This window comes from Brassica rapa, chromosome A10, assembly GCF_000309985.2.
Source record: "Brassica rapa cultivar Chiifu-401-42 chromosome A10, CAAS_Brap_v3.01, whole genome shotgun sequence".
Lineage (NCBI taxonomy): Eukaryota > Viridiplantae > Streptophyta > Magnoliopsida > Brassicales > Brassicaceae > Brassica > Brassica rapa.
Window position 1 is genome coordinate 979,373 of NC_024804.2, and position 14,885 is coordinate 994,257.

The window sequence follows — 14,885 nt, forward strand, 5'->3', positions numbered from 1 at the left end:
CACATATGCAAGAACAAAACGATTAAAAGAAACCTAATTAGGAAAAGACGAAAATACCCTCAGGGTAAACAATACATTTCACCAAACCCCGGAAGAGAGTTTACGGCCAGTGCCTTCGTCTCTCTCGCTCCCTCCCCACACTCTCTATATTCTCGCTTTCGTCTCGTCGTCTCGCTGCTACCGATCTGTCTCTCTCTCTCTCTCTCTCTCTCTCCGGCGCCGTTCTCCGTAAGCCGTTAACGTATTCGTTGAAGGTCAGTATAACGCCGTTTTCGCATGGGATTGTTCATTTGGCTTTTTGTTTTCTCGATTCGATGTTTGTTCAAATTCTAAATTGCATTACGATTAAGCATTCAATCATCATGTATTGACCGGTTTAGAAATTCGAGGAATCTCTCTCTATACGTTTTACTTGTAAAAAAAAATCGCTTTTTTGAATGTGTTTCTGGGGATTTTAGTAACTGAGAGATTGAATCATTTTGGAGGATGTAATCAGAGATTTAACAATATATACGCTTTTTGTGTGTGTGTTTAACCTAAACTGTTCGCACGTGTGATGGATGACAAGGTGTGGAAGAAGTATGGTTAAGAAGCAAGAAGAAATGAATGTTTGTGACAAAGTAGGAGTGTCACCACACCAGGAGAAAGGAAGGAACAACAAGAGAAAGTTAGCTGATCCTTCTCAAGATAAGGAGGCTTCTCTCACTGAGTTCCCTCGTTATGAGGATCAGCTCAAACTCGAAGAGTCTGATGATACTGTTGAATGGGATGACCCTTTTGCGTGTCGTCTCGAAGAGCTACTGTCATCGAATCTGCTCGCGCTTTTCCTTAATGCGATGAAGCAGGTTATTGACTGCGGCTACACCGATGATGATGTGCTGAAAGCTATCTCGGGGAGTAGGCTCTACTGTGGAGGGAGTGATCTTGTGTCGAACATTGTTAGTAACGCCTTGAATGTTCTCAAGAACGGAGGCGAAGGTGGTGGTGAGGGTTCGAGGGATTATGTTTTTGAGGATTTACAGCAGCTTGTTGGGTATACGTTGGTGGAGATGATAAGTCTTGTTAAGGAAGTTAGGCCGTCGCTCTCGACGGTTGAAGCCATGTGGCGGCTTTTGATGTGCGACTTGAATGTCTTGCAAGCGTTTGAACTTGAGTCGTCTGATTCTCCTGGTTTCAGTTTGAGTGAAGCGTCTGAGTCTCTTGCTGCTGAGTCTAATAATCCTCCAAACTCGGGTGATCCAGATAATCAAAAGCCTCAGCAAACCAATGCGCAAAGTGATCAGAGTGAGCCACTCAAGTTCGGAAACTTCCCTAACTACAAGAGTACTCATTCTAGTGGAACAGCATCAGGAAAAGGAGTAGCTTCAGGTAGCACTGTTTCTGGCGCAGGCGTTAAAAGTACATCTTTTACTCTTGTCTCTGATGAAAAAGTAGTGTCTTCTCGGAAAGGCCGCACTAAGAAAGAAATACCCATGCTTCGTCAGAAATCGTGTGTGGAGAAGATTAGGACTTACGGCAAAGGCAGTGGCAGCTATAAGGCGGCAAAGTTTGCATCAGTCGGCAGTTTCCTTCTAGAGAAGAGAGCCAAATCATCTTCTGAATTGTTGGCTAGAAATTGCTCATCAAAGATGACAACAGAGATTGGGGTGAAAGTTTCATTAGAGGAAACCAGCTGTTTCGTACGTAAGAAGAGTAGTAAGTCAGAATCACCTGTGGTAGTGGTCGACGGACAGGGATATATAACCGCCTTACCTGCAATTGCTGCAACTAAAGCATCCAAAAAGAAGTCTGGTTCTGAGCCTATAAAGCTGGTACCTTCAGCTTCAGATAAGAAGTCTGGTTCTCAGCCTGCAAAGCTGGTACCCTCAGCTTCAGAAAAGAAGTCTGGTTCTCAGCCTGTAAAGCTGGTACCTTCAGCTTCAGAAAAGAAGCCTGGTTCTGAGCCTGTAAAGCTGGTACCTTCAGCTTCAGAAAAGAAGTCTGTTTCTTCTGTTAAGTCTGTTCCTTCTGTACCTATAGCTTCAGGAAAGAAGTCTTGTTCTGAGTCTGAAGAAAAGGCTTCTGTGTCTGAAAAGTTAGCACCAGATTACTACGCTGGTATACCGTATGATGCATCTTTGGGTATATATATTCCCCGGGATAAAAAGGATGAGTTGATTTTAAAGCTAGTTCCTCGAGTGGATGACCTGCAGAATGAACTGCAGGTGTGGACGGACTGGGCTAATCAGAAAGTAAAAGAAGCAACTGGTAGACTTCTCAAGGATCAGCCAGAGCTCAAGGCATTAAGGAAAGAGCGAGAACTGGCAAAACAGCATAAGAAAGAGAAGCAGTTAATGGAAGAAAACACTATGAAGAGGCTGTCTGAGATGGAGATTGCGGTGAAAAATGCGACCAGCCAGTTTGAAAAAGCTAACAATACTGCACGCAGGCTCGAGGTAGAACAATCTTCACTGAAGAAAGAGATGGAAGCTGCTAAGATGAGAGCTGCCGAGTCTGCTGAGAGTTATAGAGAAGCAAAAGAGAGAGGGCAAAAATCGTTTAAGGATAGTCAGTCGTGGGAAGGGCAGAAGGCTATGTTGCAGGAAGAGCTCAAGGTTCAAAGAGACAAGGTGACAGTGATGCAAAAAGAAGTCAACAAAGCAAAAAACCGCCAGAATCAAATTGAGGTTAGCTAATTTTGTATATATAAGCCTTTGCACATCTTAGGTCTTCTCTGTCTTTAAGATGTCACTGCTAGCTATCAGGTCATGTTATCATTCGGTTGAAGTACAAAATAAATTGTTTGTCTGAATGGTTTTTTTAGTCCGTATGTTTACTGTAACTGCATCCTTCCGGTTCGAAGTAGCTTTAGTGATAGAATTGTACTCAGTTGGTGATTGCAATTGATTTAGTTGCATGAGTTGATGAAGTATAACAAACGAAAGTTCCACTGCAGGTTACTTTGAAACAAGAAAAGACGGCCAAAGGGAAACTCACTGCCCAGGCTTGTGCAATCAAAAAAGAAAGAAAGAAACTCGAAGCACTTGGAAAAGCCGAAGAAGAGCGGATCAAAGCGAAAGCGGAAGCAGACATGAAATACTACATAGATAACATCAAGAGACTTGAGAGAGATATCACAGAGCTGAAGCTTAAATCAGAGTACTCGAGAATAATGGCGCTGAAGAAAGGAGGCGGGGGAAACGAGCCAAAGCCAAGGAAAAGAGAGAATCATGGTGTGGCAAAGGTGAAGAGAGAAAGAGAATGCGTGATGTGTTTGTCAGAAGAGATGAGTGTGATCTTCTTGCCGTGTGCGCACCAAGTTCTTTGCTTCACATGCAATCAGCTTCATGAGAAAGAAGGAATGAAGGACTGTCCGTCTTGTCGTGGGACGATCCAGAGGAGGATTCAAGCTCGTTTCGCTCGCACAGGTTAAAAGCAAGCCTTTTTCTTATTTCCGACTCAAAAACTTAGAACAGTTGTCTCTTTGAATAAAACAGCTTTGGTTAGAAACCAACAAGCTTGGTCTCTTTTGCTTTTGTACTTTGAGAGTTGGATGTTTAAAATACAATGCCAACTTAACTATGCATGGCTTTGACTTGAGGTAAGTAATACCTCATGCTATTTTACATGCCTCTTCGTATGTTCAATAGTACCACCATTTCGCTTATAATCCCTGCTTTTTTTCTTCTTCTTGTTTAGGTACCCAGGAATATTCCAAAATATTATTGGGGAATATGTGATAAAATATTTTAATGGTCGTGATGGTACTATGTTATATTATCTTATCCTTTTAATTAATGGATGAATATTCATTAAATTTTAATTTAAAATAAGAAAAGAAGTTTTTCTGATAAATCTGCTATAGAAAGATTGTTGTTTTGAATTATTATAAATTTTCATCTCTACATAAAATTGACATGAGCTGTGAATGTTGTATTGAGATATGCTTTATGTGGAGAACAATAAAGTAGAGTGTAACTTGGGGATAGGTAACCCAGATTTGACCATTACGTTGCAGATTAGATTATATTTAACTTATCTTTTTATATTTGTTGGCGATAGACTCTGCGAATTCTTTCTTGTAAGGTGAGATAAACTAATATTTTCTAATTTAAATAAGGTCCAAAAATAGTTTTCGCTAAGGAAGATCGTTATTAAATTGAGAGAAAATGAAAATTTGAAGGTCGGGCCGTATGTTATTGAACAATATTATAAGAGAAAATGACACAAAGAACACTAAATGAAGTTTTCCTCCCCAAACTAGCACTCAGGATCAGAATTCACAAAAATAGATTTCATTAAAGGGGTAATTTACCCTTATGCCCCCTTCTTTAACTAATTTAAAAAACAAATTTGAAATCAATTTGTCGCCGTCCTCGTTTCATCGCTTCTTCTTCTCGTCTCTCCGTCGTCGTCGTCGTCGTCTCTCTGTCGTCGTCTCCCCGTCCTTGTCGTCGTCGTCTCTCCGTCGTCGTCGTCGTCGTCGTCTCTCCGTCGTCGTCTTCGCCTCTCCGTTGATCCGTCGTCGTCGTCTCTCCGTTTATTTATCGTCGTCGTCGTTTCTCAATTGATCTGTCGTTTCTACGTCTATTCATCTCATTCTCTCTCTCGTGTGTCTGATTTGATTAAAGTTTGAATCATTTCATTTTGTTATACATTATCTAGGTTTTGTTATATATTATTCATTTGTTGATGATTTGAAGTTGATTTTGTAGAACAATGGAAGTTTTGTGCATCTGTGGACAATGGATCTCAAAAGAATCTCTCCAGTGGGAGTTTCTTGTTGATTTGAAGAGGAATGCATCAATCATTTCCATAGAAGAAGATCTACTGTATGAAGATTTGATGAAGATTGTCTCTGAAGATTTTAGTGTTAAAGAGGAAGAAATCAGTTTGAGTTATGGTTTTTCATTGGATATGAAATGTATTATTGAAAGTTTCCCCCCACTCTCGATAGGTAATACTCGTCAGCTCAGAACTTTCATTTCCAAGACTAGAGCATTTGATGGAACCTGTCGTTTGTGTGTTAAGGTTTGTATGATTTTTTCTTAGACTTTTCAGGATATGCTTCATAACCAAGTATTATGCCTTACAGAACTACTTGACTTATGCAGGTTAGTACTGATCCAGTTAGCTGTAACACTCAAGCTTCTGATACATTTGCTTCTACTGTTCCATTGAATGCCAATCCAGCGATTCTTTCTACTGTGCAGAGTGAAAAACAGGTACATTGTCCTTAATTCCCTTTTTCTGTTTGTGTTTGCATGATATGCTTCATAATCAAGTACTATGCCTTACAGAACTACTTGACTTTTGCAGAGTCTTCTATATGAAGGTGTTTCTACAGTTCCTCTGAATGCTCTTCCGGATTTTAGTACTGATTCAGCTAGCTGTAACATTCAAGCTTCTGATACATTTGCTTCTACTGTTCCATTGAATGCCAATCCAGTGATTCTTCCTACTGTGCAGAGTGAAAAACAGGTACATTGTCCCTAATTCCCTTTTTCTGTTTGTGTTTGCATGATATGCTTCATAATCAAGTATTATGCCTTACAGAACTACTTGACTTTTGCAGAGTTTTCTATATGAAGGTGTTTCTACAGTTCCTCTGAATGCTCTTCCGGATTTTAGCCCTGTCCATATTGGACTTTCACCAAACACGAGAGTAGCTGGCGATATTAAGGTGAATAGCTATTTTAAGACAAAGAGAGAGTTGATGTTGAGGATGAAGAAATGGGCTTTAGAGTGGAAGTTTGAGTACAAGACTGTCTCTTCTAACAAGTCAAGAGTGCTTTTGAGTTGTGTTGATGAAAATTGCACGTGGAGGATGCGTGCTATCAAGCTACCTGTTTCAGATTTTTTCGTTGTTAAAAAGTATGTTCATGAGCATACATGCGATACAACACACAGGAAAGCCAACCACAGACAAGCATCTGCAAAGTTGTTGGGTTCTTTGATTTCCAGCAATTATGGAGAAAAAAAGGAAGGTCTCAAACCGAAACAGATCATTGAACAGGTCAGGATGCTGCATGGTGTTCACATCAATTACAAACAAGCTTGGAGAGTGAGAGAAGAAGCTCAGATTTTGGTTAGAGGGACTCCTGAAGACAGCTATTACAATTTGTCTAGGTGGTTGTATAAAATCACAGAAACAAACCCTGGTTCCTTGACTTATCAACATGTTGATGCTGCAGGAAAGTTCAAGTATGCATTTGTGGCTTTTGGTCCATCGATAAGGGGATTTTCATTGATGAGGAGAGTTATTGCAGTAGATGGTACATTTCTGAAGGGAAAATTCAATGGGACTTTATTGGCAGCTTGTGCTCAAGATGGGAATTATCATCTATATCCTCTCGCCTTTGCAGTGGTTGACGCAGAAAACGGCGCCTCTTGGAAATGGTTCTTTAGAGGTTTGAGCCAGAAGATCCCGGACGCTTCGGATCTTGTTTTTGTATCAGACAGGGCTAACTCCATTTCTTCAGCGTTGGAGGATGTATATCCCTTATCTCACCATGGAATTTGCAGGATCCATCTGCTCCGCAACATCACTCCTACATATGCGAAGACTGGGTTGCTACCTCTGGTGGAAAGCGCTGCTGATGCCTATACGTGTCACGAGTTCTGGTTAATCTTCAAGGACATAAAGGATAAATGTCCTGAATTGGCTAAGTATCTGGAAGAGTCTGATTTTAGGAAGTGGGCACGAAGCTATGCGCCTGCGAACAGGTATAATATCATGACTACCAACATTGCAGAGTCTCTCAATTCTATGTTGAAGATGCCTCGTGAGTTGCCCATTATCTCTCTCCTTGAAACTATCAGATTGACGATGACCACTTGGTTTTTTGAGCGACGCGAAGCGGCTGCGAAACATAAGCACCTGGTTACTCCAAAAGTTGTTCAGAAATTGGTATCTAGGTTAGGGGCCGCAATGTTGTTGAATGTGTATCAAGTTGATCGAAGCGAGTTTGAGGTGAAGAATGAAACAATGAAGTTTGTTGTTGACTTGGAGAAGCGGCATTGCACATGTAATGTTTTCGACATTGACAAGATCCCCTGCATCCATGCCATCGCTGCTGCTAAGCATATCAAGAGAGATGAAAACCGTTTTGTTGATGCTTCTCACTTGACAGAAACGTGGGCTAAAGCTTATGCTGAAAGCATACATCCTGGTGGAGAGTTGTCAACGTCCACCTATCCAGAGAATATTGATGAACTGTCTTGCCCACCTCCAGCTACCAAAAAGAAAAGTGGACGCCCTCCTACAAAGAGAAAGAGATCCGTTGGCGAGTTTGGGGTTCCTGGATCTAAATCTCAGTCCCACAAGTGCAGCAGATGTGGCACAGGAGGGCACAACAAGATCACATGCCAGAGGCCTATAGGATGAAGTTCTACATTTTTACATTTTTATCGATTATTATTTGGATGTTTGGCTATTTGATGGTTACATGATATGCACAAGACCATATACATTTTTTCTTTTGGAACCCTATCCTGAATAAGTATGATTTCTTACAACTTTTGTAATATACAACATTATCTTTTGATCTCATTTCAATTTTTAGTTTAAACTTCTTTGCTAGAAAAAAACACAGTAATATTCAACTATTCTGGAATCCCATCCAACTTTTGTAACATCCAACTTTTGTAATATACAATGTATTATACTATAAATTGTATGGGTAAATTCAATTATGTGGAAGCAACTAACAGATGATTCTCCTCAGCCTAGCGGCTAAACCACGAAACCTATGATACCGAAACATTTGTTCGACCCGGGTTCGACTCTCCTACGAGTAATGGGTGATTTTTTTTTTTTGTTCAAACATATATCTCAGGAATCACATTTGTCGCAATCGGAAGCCCATCCTGAACTATTAAAGATCTTTCCAATGTATTATACTATAAATTGTATGGGTAAATTCAATTATGTGGAAGCAACTAACAGATGATTCTCCTCAGCCTAGCGGCTAAACCACGAAACCTATGATACCGAAACATTGTTCGACCCGGGTTCGACTCTCCTACGAGTAATGGGTGATTTTTTTTTTTTTGTTCAAACATATATCTCAGGAATCACATTTGTCGCAATCGGAAGCCCATCCTGAACTATCAAAGATCTTTCCAATGTATTATACTATAAATTGTATGGGTAAATTCAATTATGTGGAAGCAACTAACAGATGATTCTCCTCAGCCTAGCGGCTAAACCACGAAACCTATGATACCGAAACATTTGTTCGACCCGGGTTCGACTCTCCTACGAGTAATGGGTGATTTTTTTTTTTTTGTTCAAACATATATCTCAGGAATCGAAGAGTCTCTTCCAAACGACATCATGTAACTCAGTAACCGAAGAGTTTCTTTTCGTCAAGATTGGGTGTTATATGATTGGTTATTTCAGTAACTGACTTCAATAATCGAAGAGTTCCACAATAATCAAGAGTTTATTTTAACTGACTTCAATAATCGAAGAGTTCCTTTTTGTTCTATAAATATAAGGGACGATATCAGACCTTTTATTCACTCACTTCATTTCGCTTGATATATCCTTTTGCAATACAAGTTAGTTTTCGATTTTTCTCATTTTCCATTCAATTCATGAACTTTTTTCTATTTCTATTTTATCGTAACATCTTAGTTTCGATTTTGTTGCAGGACAAAGTTTCAATGGAAGGAAGTTCAAAGAAGATGATGAAGCGTCCCATAGAGGAGGTTTACGGATGTGATGCCGCCGAAGGTTTCAAGAAGGGGAAGAAGGAAACTGTGGAACATTACAGGGCTCTTCTTCGTTTGTCCAACGAATACAGGCTATCTGAGAATGATTGGAATCTTGCATCCAGCAAAGCAAATTCAATTGCTGTCCAAATCGAGTTGCTTGAAGATATTATCAAAGCTGATGGAAAATTTGATTTAACTGCTGAGTTGGAGAAACTCAAAGAAGAGCACTCGGAAGCGGAAGGAATGCTTGCTGATGTGAAGGTCAAAGTCCCTGATTGGGATAAACTTGGCGAAAGTTGGCTCCGTCATGAGTAATTTCATGTTATCGTCTTCTCTTTTTATGTTTTTAAGGACCACATTATGTTTGATTTTCAGTTTTTATTTTAAATGAATAAGTACTTTTGTTTCTCTTGTGTTGTTTCTTCAATTAACAACCTAAATAAAAAACTTGTTCAATGTTTTTCACTATTTTGTAATGGTTTGGCCTAGTGTTCTTATAACTTGGTTATCTGATTTGCTTATTTGTTTTTGGAAAGCCATCCTGAATACATAAAATGATATCCAGATTATATAAATCTATCGTCTGTGAATAAATGAGTTCACATTTACTCTGTTATCGAATATCCAACGTAGCCTAGTGGCAAGCCCTTCTACTCTTAGTGTACCCTTATCACACAATAAGTCGTGTTCGATCCCCGTTGTGTATACTCACATTTTTTTTTTGTTTTTAATTAAATATTCAAACGTTATTTTCGTTTTATTGTAGCTTTTGGCAAGTATAAGACCCTTGGTTCAACGGCTGCACACTTGGATTAATCTATCGAGAGTTCACGAGTTCAATCAACATCAGATCACATTCTTTTTCAATTTTTTTTTGTAAACTTTAAAGGAATTTGTTTTTGGAAAGCTATCCTGAATACCTAAAATGATATCCAGATCATATAAATCTATCGTCTGTGAATAAAGAAGTTCACATTTACTCTGATATCGAATATCCACCATAGCTTATTGGCAAGCCCTTCTACTCTTAGTGTACCCTTATCACACAATAAGCCGTGTTCGATCCCCGTTGTGTATATTTTCACTTTTTTCTGTTTTTAATTAAATATTCAAAAGTTACAAGTTATTATCGTTTTATTATATCTTTTGGCAAGTATAACACCCTTGGCACAGCGGCTGCACACTTTGATTCATCTTTCGAGAGTTCACGAGTTCAATCAACATTGGATCACTTTCTTTTTCATTTTTTTTGTAAACTTTAAAGGAATATGCTAGGCTTTGGTGCATTTTGCTTTCTCACTCTTTTTCTGGAAACCCATCCTAAAAGTACCATAAGCATTTGACAATTCATCAATACATCCTAAAAATTTTTCAATAACAATCTAAATGAAAAAAACGTTAGGGATAATTCATTACAAACTTAAACTTAAACGTTAGGGATAATTAATATCAAAGTAGAAAAACAGTGTAGAAAACAGAACAAATATGACATTTTCACTTCCTTTGACCTTCCTGGAAATCTTTATCCATAAACTGGTCGAAGATCTCACAACATAGCTTGCTTCGTAAGTCCATCGCAGTTTCATCATTTATATTAGCCATGCTCTTCAATCCCAGTGACCTGCATTCCAGCATCTTCACAACAAAAATACCACAGTTGTATGGAAATTTTGTCTTTGGAAGCCCTTCTGCAAACTTAACTTCAAATGGACTGATATCTTCGAAATTAACCTCTTCACCAAGAAGTTCCATCTTTATGGCACTAATCAACACTGTCATAAATACCCAAAATTATACAATAAATCAATCACCAACAGACAACAAAATGAATATGTAAAAATGCATCACAATCACAAGCAGCAAGTGACAAACTTTTATTTTCTAAATTAGCTAATATTTTTACCTGCCAGTTCTTGGATTTGATTAAGAGCACGTTTGATATTTGCTTTTGGAAGACCACAATGGAAGAGTGTGATTGTGTTGTCCATCAATTGTATCTCCACCCCAATATAGTGACAGCTCAACTTATCTTCAATGACACCATATATAACATCAACATCTTCCAGCCATACCTTCTTTGGATGTATTAAACCTTTCACAAGTTCGCCTACACAGCCCTCCAATAACTTTTTTTTTTCTTATGTGGCTTCCTGACAGATTCATAAGCGTACCCAACCTCTTCTAAGAATTTGACTGGTACAAAGCATGCTGGTGGAAGATTGTTGTTGCGGAACCAAACCAAGCACCTTGCTCACCCTCTTACAATTTAGCATTTCAAATGCAACATTTATGTGCTGCCAATGTAACAATATAGTTAGAAACTTCATATAGAACTGCTATAACATGGACATCTAGCATAGCTCAACTCAACCTCTTCCTAAACATATCACACAATCAAATAGAAGACAGAACAGAGTGTTGATTACCTCTTTGTTGAGATTGTTTTCTGCATCGTCCATTTTTTGAAAGAACTCTTTTTCAATTTCTTTTCCATTGATATAAAACGGTCTGTAGTTGATAAAATTAACTAGTATCAATCGAAACTTTTACAAAATAAATTAGGAATATTTATGCGAGGACAAAAAGTTGCTTACACACGATATATGCCCCGTAGATCCATCCAGTGTGTAAGCCTTGAAAACCGAGGAAATTCAGGTGTCACAAATGGATCAATTGGAAGGATTACCTCAGGTGTTACAGGTATAGGAGGGTTTCTAGGTCGTATTGGCCTCTTCTCTTCTCGCTGTAGAAAAGGAAGCAAATCTACTGGCTGAGCATTTGCTTTCTTCTTCTTACCAACATGTGGCTTCCCCTTTAATTAAAAATAAAGACAAAAATTCAGGATCGTTTTTATCTTTATACTTGAATGCCTTCCTAATATGAAGTAAAAATATTTTTATATACCTTTTTGCATGATCGTCTTGACTTGGTTTCACACTCTTACCCTGCTTTACTTCCATCTGTGAAACAAAACCGATATATCAAACTATTGACCTGAACTTCAATTCAAGTGGATCTTATTCATTTTTATTACCTCTTTTGCCATTTTCCCAACACCATCTTCTGATGGACCAGCTGCTTCATTTTTCTTACAAGCGACAGCCTTCGCCTTCCCCTTTTTGAATGACAAAAATTCAGATACATTTATATCTTAATTCCTAGTATGATGTATAAATATTTCATACCTTTTTATCACCATCTCCTTCACTTGGATTCACACTCTGCGTCTGCTCTTCTTCCATCTGAAAATCAATACCGAGATATTAAACAAATGACATTATTTTTCAATTCAAGTGATCCAAGGCATTTGTTTTACCTTTTTTGTCATCTCCCAAACACCATCTACCCATTTTCTTGGTTTTCGCATCTCAGAATGGTGGAAGTAAATTTGTTCTTTAGAATTGTTCAAAGAGACAAAACACGAGCCATCAAACAAAATGACTTTAACTTTTCCAGCGCACCAGGCACCATTGTCGAACGCCTCCACGTCCTGCATTAGCTCATAACTTTTCTTCGCTCCAGATCTCTCAGGTGGTGGTTGAGGACGTATTCTGTCAATTGATACACGTGTCTCAACACTCCTTTTCCTCTTCTTTTCGTCCAGAGACGGGACGAAGTACTCAACTTTCACCATCTCAACCCCATCAACCAAATATGTTGCCAACACATTTCCTGGATACCATTTATGACAAGTATTGTCATCTTGTGATGAAATCTCCACATTTGCTCCGATCTCAAAGGGATTTTGAACTCTGCTTTCTACATCCTGTGATGGTTTAGATTCAAGGATATCCAGTCATTTTGATAGTTGCTGTAGTATTTATTAAAGGTTTTAATGAAAGTAATACCTTATTTTGCTCTGTTAAAAGATTTCTGCGAGCTCGGGTATTTGGCTGTGTGTCGGAAATGTTTGGTGAAATGATCTCATTCATAAGCTCGTGAGTCTCCTGAATTCAGGAATGGTTGAATGAACACGTACAAGGGCTTCCAAAAATTACTTGAAAAGTCCAATTTTTTAAAGAAGGTACCTGCTGCGTCTGAATTGGAGTAAGGACTGGAGTCTCAATATTCTGTTGAGCTATTGGAGAACCAGGTGTCTCTTTCGTGATCTCATTCATAGGCTCTCGTGTATCCTGATGTCAGGAATGGGATTATGAACACGTACCAAATTCATAATTTTATAAATACCAACAGTTTTCAAATTATATACTTGCCTCATTGTTAAGTTGTTCATCTGCTTGATCTGCATTGGCTTCACCTTGTCTGGAAGCCGTCTCATGAAATGGAGTTGTGTCAGTCTGTGCAAGTACAACAAAATTAGGAAGGCAAGCCTAAATATGTATAACATCTTCCAAAATTACTTGACAACTCAAAACTGAATCAAGAACTAGATAAACATTAATTTTAATTTCCGAAAAAAAAGTTACCTCATTGTTTGGAGTTTCATATGAAGTAACTCTTTGTAGTTTCTCTAGGTTTGTCACACGTTCTTTAATCTGTTTCCTGTCTTTTTCAATCAAACACAAACGATCGTTCATGATCCTTAAATTATCTCCCACCATCTCGCTGATTCTGTTGATCTTTGATTCCAAAGACTCCTCCTGATACGAAGTAGAAGCTTGACTCATCCCTCCATTCCCAAACAGTAAAGATGCTCTTCTTATTTCTTCATTAGCACCGTATAGGTCTACTGACATGTTTCGCCAATCTCTAATTTTAAACTTATAACCTCTCTTGGATAAATCGGCCATGTCATCCAGATCTTTATTAGCTTCGTCTTCCATGCAAACATCATCTTCTGGATCATTAGAAATAGGAGGTAGGATGCATGTGACCTTAAGCTGAAACCATAAATAATTAGCTTTTAAATGGAGAATCATAAGGCAAAACAGAAACAAGAAAAAATAATGTAAAAACTTACATGATCTTTGATTTCAATTAGGAGAACATCTATCAGCTGTGGAGAAGCTATTTGAAGGTACTTCTCACACAAAAATATTGGGGTAGACGGTTGAACGCTCAGAATAGGAACAACTTGACTGAATGCATACTGTAGCAAAGGTACTGACTCAAGTATCCATATAAGAAATGCCATAGGGAACCCTTGCAAATCATAATTGTTTTTGTCGAGGCTTTTGTCGACAGCTCTCTGAAGTGATTTTAACAGCAAATATAAGCTGTTCTCCCCCATGGGTATGTCATCAAGACATCCATATCCTGCGCTATTTTCACATAATCCAAAGTAAAAGTTGTGCCACCGTCGAGAAGGCTCTTCTGTAGTAGTATGCTCTCAATCAGGAGGAGCATTGCAAGGCAGAATCTCTCATCAGAAGCATCTTCTCTTGTGTTTCTGAGCTGCTTCTCCACGTCCTTTACTGTATGAGTACGCCTTTTAGGAAGTCCCACTTAAATTTCTCGGTTCCCTCTCGTGGTTCTCTTGCTTCACCACTACATTTCAAACCAGTCACCATGTGGAATTCTCTTATAGAGAACCTCATTGGCTGAGCACCAAAATGGAACCATGCTTCGTGTCTCTTCACTGTCTTGATGCTTTTGGTGAGAACTGCGTGCACTATCTTAGCTGATAATTTCAAAGACCTCTCTCCAAGCTTGATCACCGGTCCCAAAACGTCCCTCTTATTCTGTTGAACTCATCATTTCCTAGAATTTCCTTAACAGTTTTGATATAAGCAACTATCGAGTGTTGGTTTATCGATATCGTCTTCTCTGGCTCTGATCCAATCGGATACCTCAGCTCAGGCAGTGCTAGTCTTAATGGTAATGGATCTCCCCTTGTTTCTATCCTGCGTAAACAAGAAAATTTATTTGTCTAATTAATTAAAATCCAATTTTCAGGAAGGGTTTCCTGAAAAATACAAATCCTTCCCGAAGTCTATACACATGCTTTCACATGAACTAGAATTCTACGAATCATATTAGGTTAAAACGAGCAAGTCTATACACAAGCAAAAACCAGGAGACCAATCTCTCAGAAAGAAAACACACATAAGGTTGAATCTGCAACATACCTTCAAGAGATAGAGCTCTAGAAATGGTTTTTTCTCGGAGAATAGAGAGAGCTCGCGTAAAAGATCGAGAGAGAGAGAGTTCTGGAGATGGGTTTTCGTCGGAGATCGAGAGATATGGAGATGAGAGAGAGATTCGAGAGGCGGAGACGAGTGAGA

The 14,885-nt window shown here is 38.8% G+C and overlaps 3 protein-coding genes and 1 long non-coding RNA gene across 4 annotated transcripts; 2 read left to right on the plus strand and 2 right to left on the minus strand.

Moving 5' to 3' along the window:
- Positions 1-58: 58 nt before the first annotated feature.
- Positions 59-3,646, plus strand: LOC103844512 (putative E3 ubiquitin-protein ligase RF4). Its single transcript, XM_009121300.3, has 3 exons — positions 59-254; positions 569-2,666; positions 2,936-3,646. Exons 2-3 carry the CDS (start codon positions 582-584, stop codon positions 3,410-3,412), a joined length of 2,562 nt encoding a protein of 853 aa, XP_009119548.1. The 5' UTR covers positions 59-254; positions 569-581; the 3' UTR covers positions 3,413-3,646.
- Positions 3,647-4,592: 946 nt separating this feature from the next.
- Positions 4,593-7,773, plus strand: LOC117129043. The gene is made up of 4 exons (XM_033282399.1): positions 4,593-5,010; positions 5,094-5,204; positions 5,299-5,460; positions 5,555-7,773. The coding sequence occupies exons 1-4, from the start codon at positions 4,699-4,701 to the stop codon at positions 7,364-7,366; spliced, it is 2,397 nt and encodes a 798-aa protein (XP_033138290.1). The 5' UTR covers positions 4,593-4,698; the 3' UTR covers positions 7,367-7,773.
- Positions 7,774-8,107: 334 nt separating this feature from the next.
- LOC117129101 lies at positions 8,108-10,930 on the minus strand. Its single transcript, XR_004452679.1, has 2 exons — positions 10,604-10,930; positions 8,108-10,472 (listed from the first exon to the last, which is right to left on the minus strand). It is a non-coding gene; the product is annotated as an uncharacterized LOC117129101 (long non-coding RNA).
- Positions 10,931-11,023: 93 nt separating this feature from the next.
- LOC117129004 lies at positions 11,024-14,323 on the minus strand. Its single transcript, XM_033282279.1, has 12 exons — positions 13,622-14,323; positions 13,128-13,541; positions 12,915-12,998; positions 12,729-12,833; positions 12,549-12,647; positions 12,017-12,466; positions 11,886-11,942; positions 11,735-11,815; positions 11,605-11,660; positions 11,497-11,512; positions 11,387-11,443; positions 11,024-11,077 (listed from the first exon to the last, which is right to left on the minus strand). The coding sequence occupies exons 1-12, from the start codon at positions 13,889-13,891 to the stop codon at positions 11,024-11,026; spliced, it is 1,743 nt and encodes a 580-aa protein (XP_033138170.1). The 5' UTR covers positions 13,892-14,323.
- Between the last annotated feature and the right edge of the window lie 562 nt (positions 14,324-14,885).

Bases quoted from the DNA above. Each gene is read 5' to 3' on its own strand.
- LOC103844512 (XM_009121300.3), top strand. From the start codon at position 582: ATGGTTAAGAAGCAAGAAGAAATGAATGTTTGTGACAAAGTAGGAGTG. The intron at 2,667-2,935 runs GTTAGCTAATTT...GTTCCACTGCAG, and splicing joins ACCGCCAGAATCAAATTGAG to GTTACTTTGAAACAAGAAAA.
- LOC117129043 (XM_033282399.1), top strand. From the start codon at position 4,699: ATGGAAGTTTTGTGCATCTGTGGACAATGGATCTCAAAAGAATCTCTC. The intron at 5,205-5,298 runs GTACATTGTCCT...TGACTTTTGCAG, and splicing joins CTGTGCAGAGTGAAAAACAG to AGTCTTCTATATGAAGGTGT. The intron at 5,461-5,554 runs GTACATTGTCCC...TGACTTTTGCAG, and splicing joins CTGTGCAGAGTGAAAAACAG to AGTTTTCTATATGAAGGTGT.
- LOC117129004 (XM_033282279.1), bottom strand. From the start codon at position 13,891: ATGGGGGAGAACAGCTTATATTTGCTGTTAAAATCACTTCAGAGAGCT. The intron at 11,943-12,016 runs GTAAAACAAATG...ATTGATTTTCAG, and splicing joins TTTGGGAGATGACAAAAAAG to ATGGAAGAAGAGCAGACGCA. The intron at 11,816-11,885 runs GTATGAAATATT...TCATTCAAAAAG, and splicing joins AAGGAGATGGTGATAAAAAG to GGGAAGGCGAAGGCTGTCGC.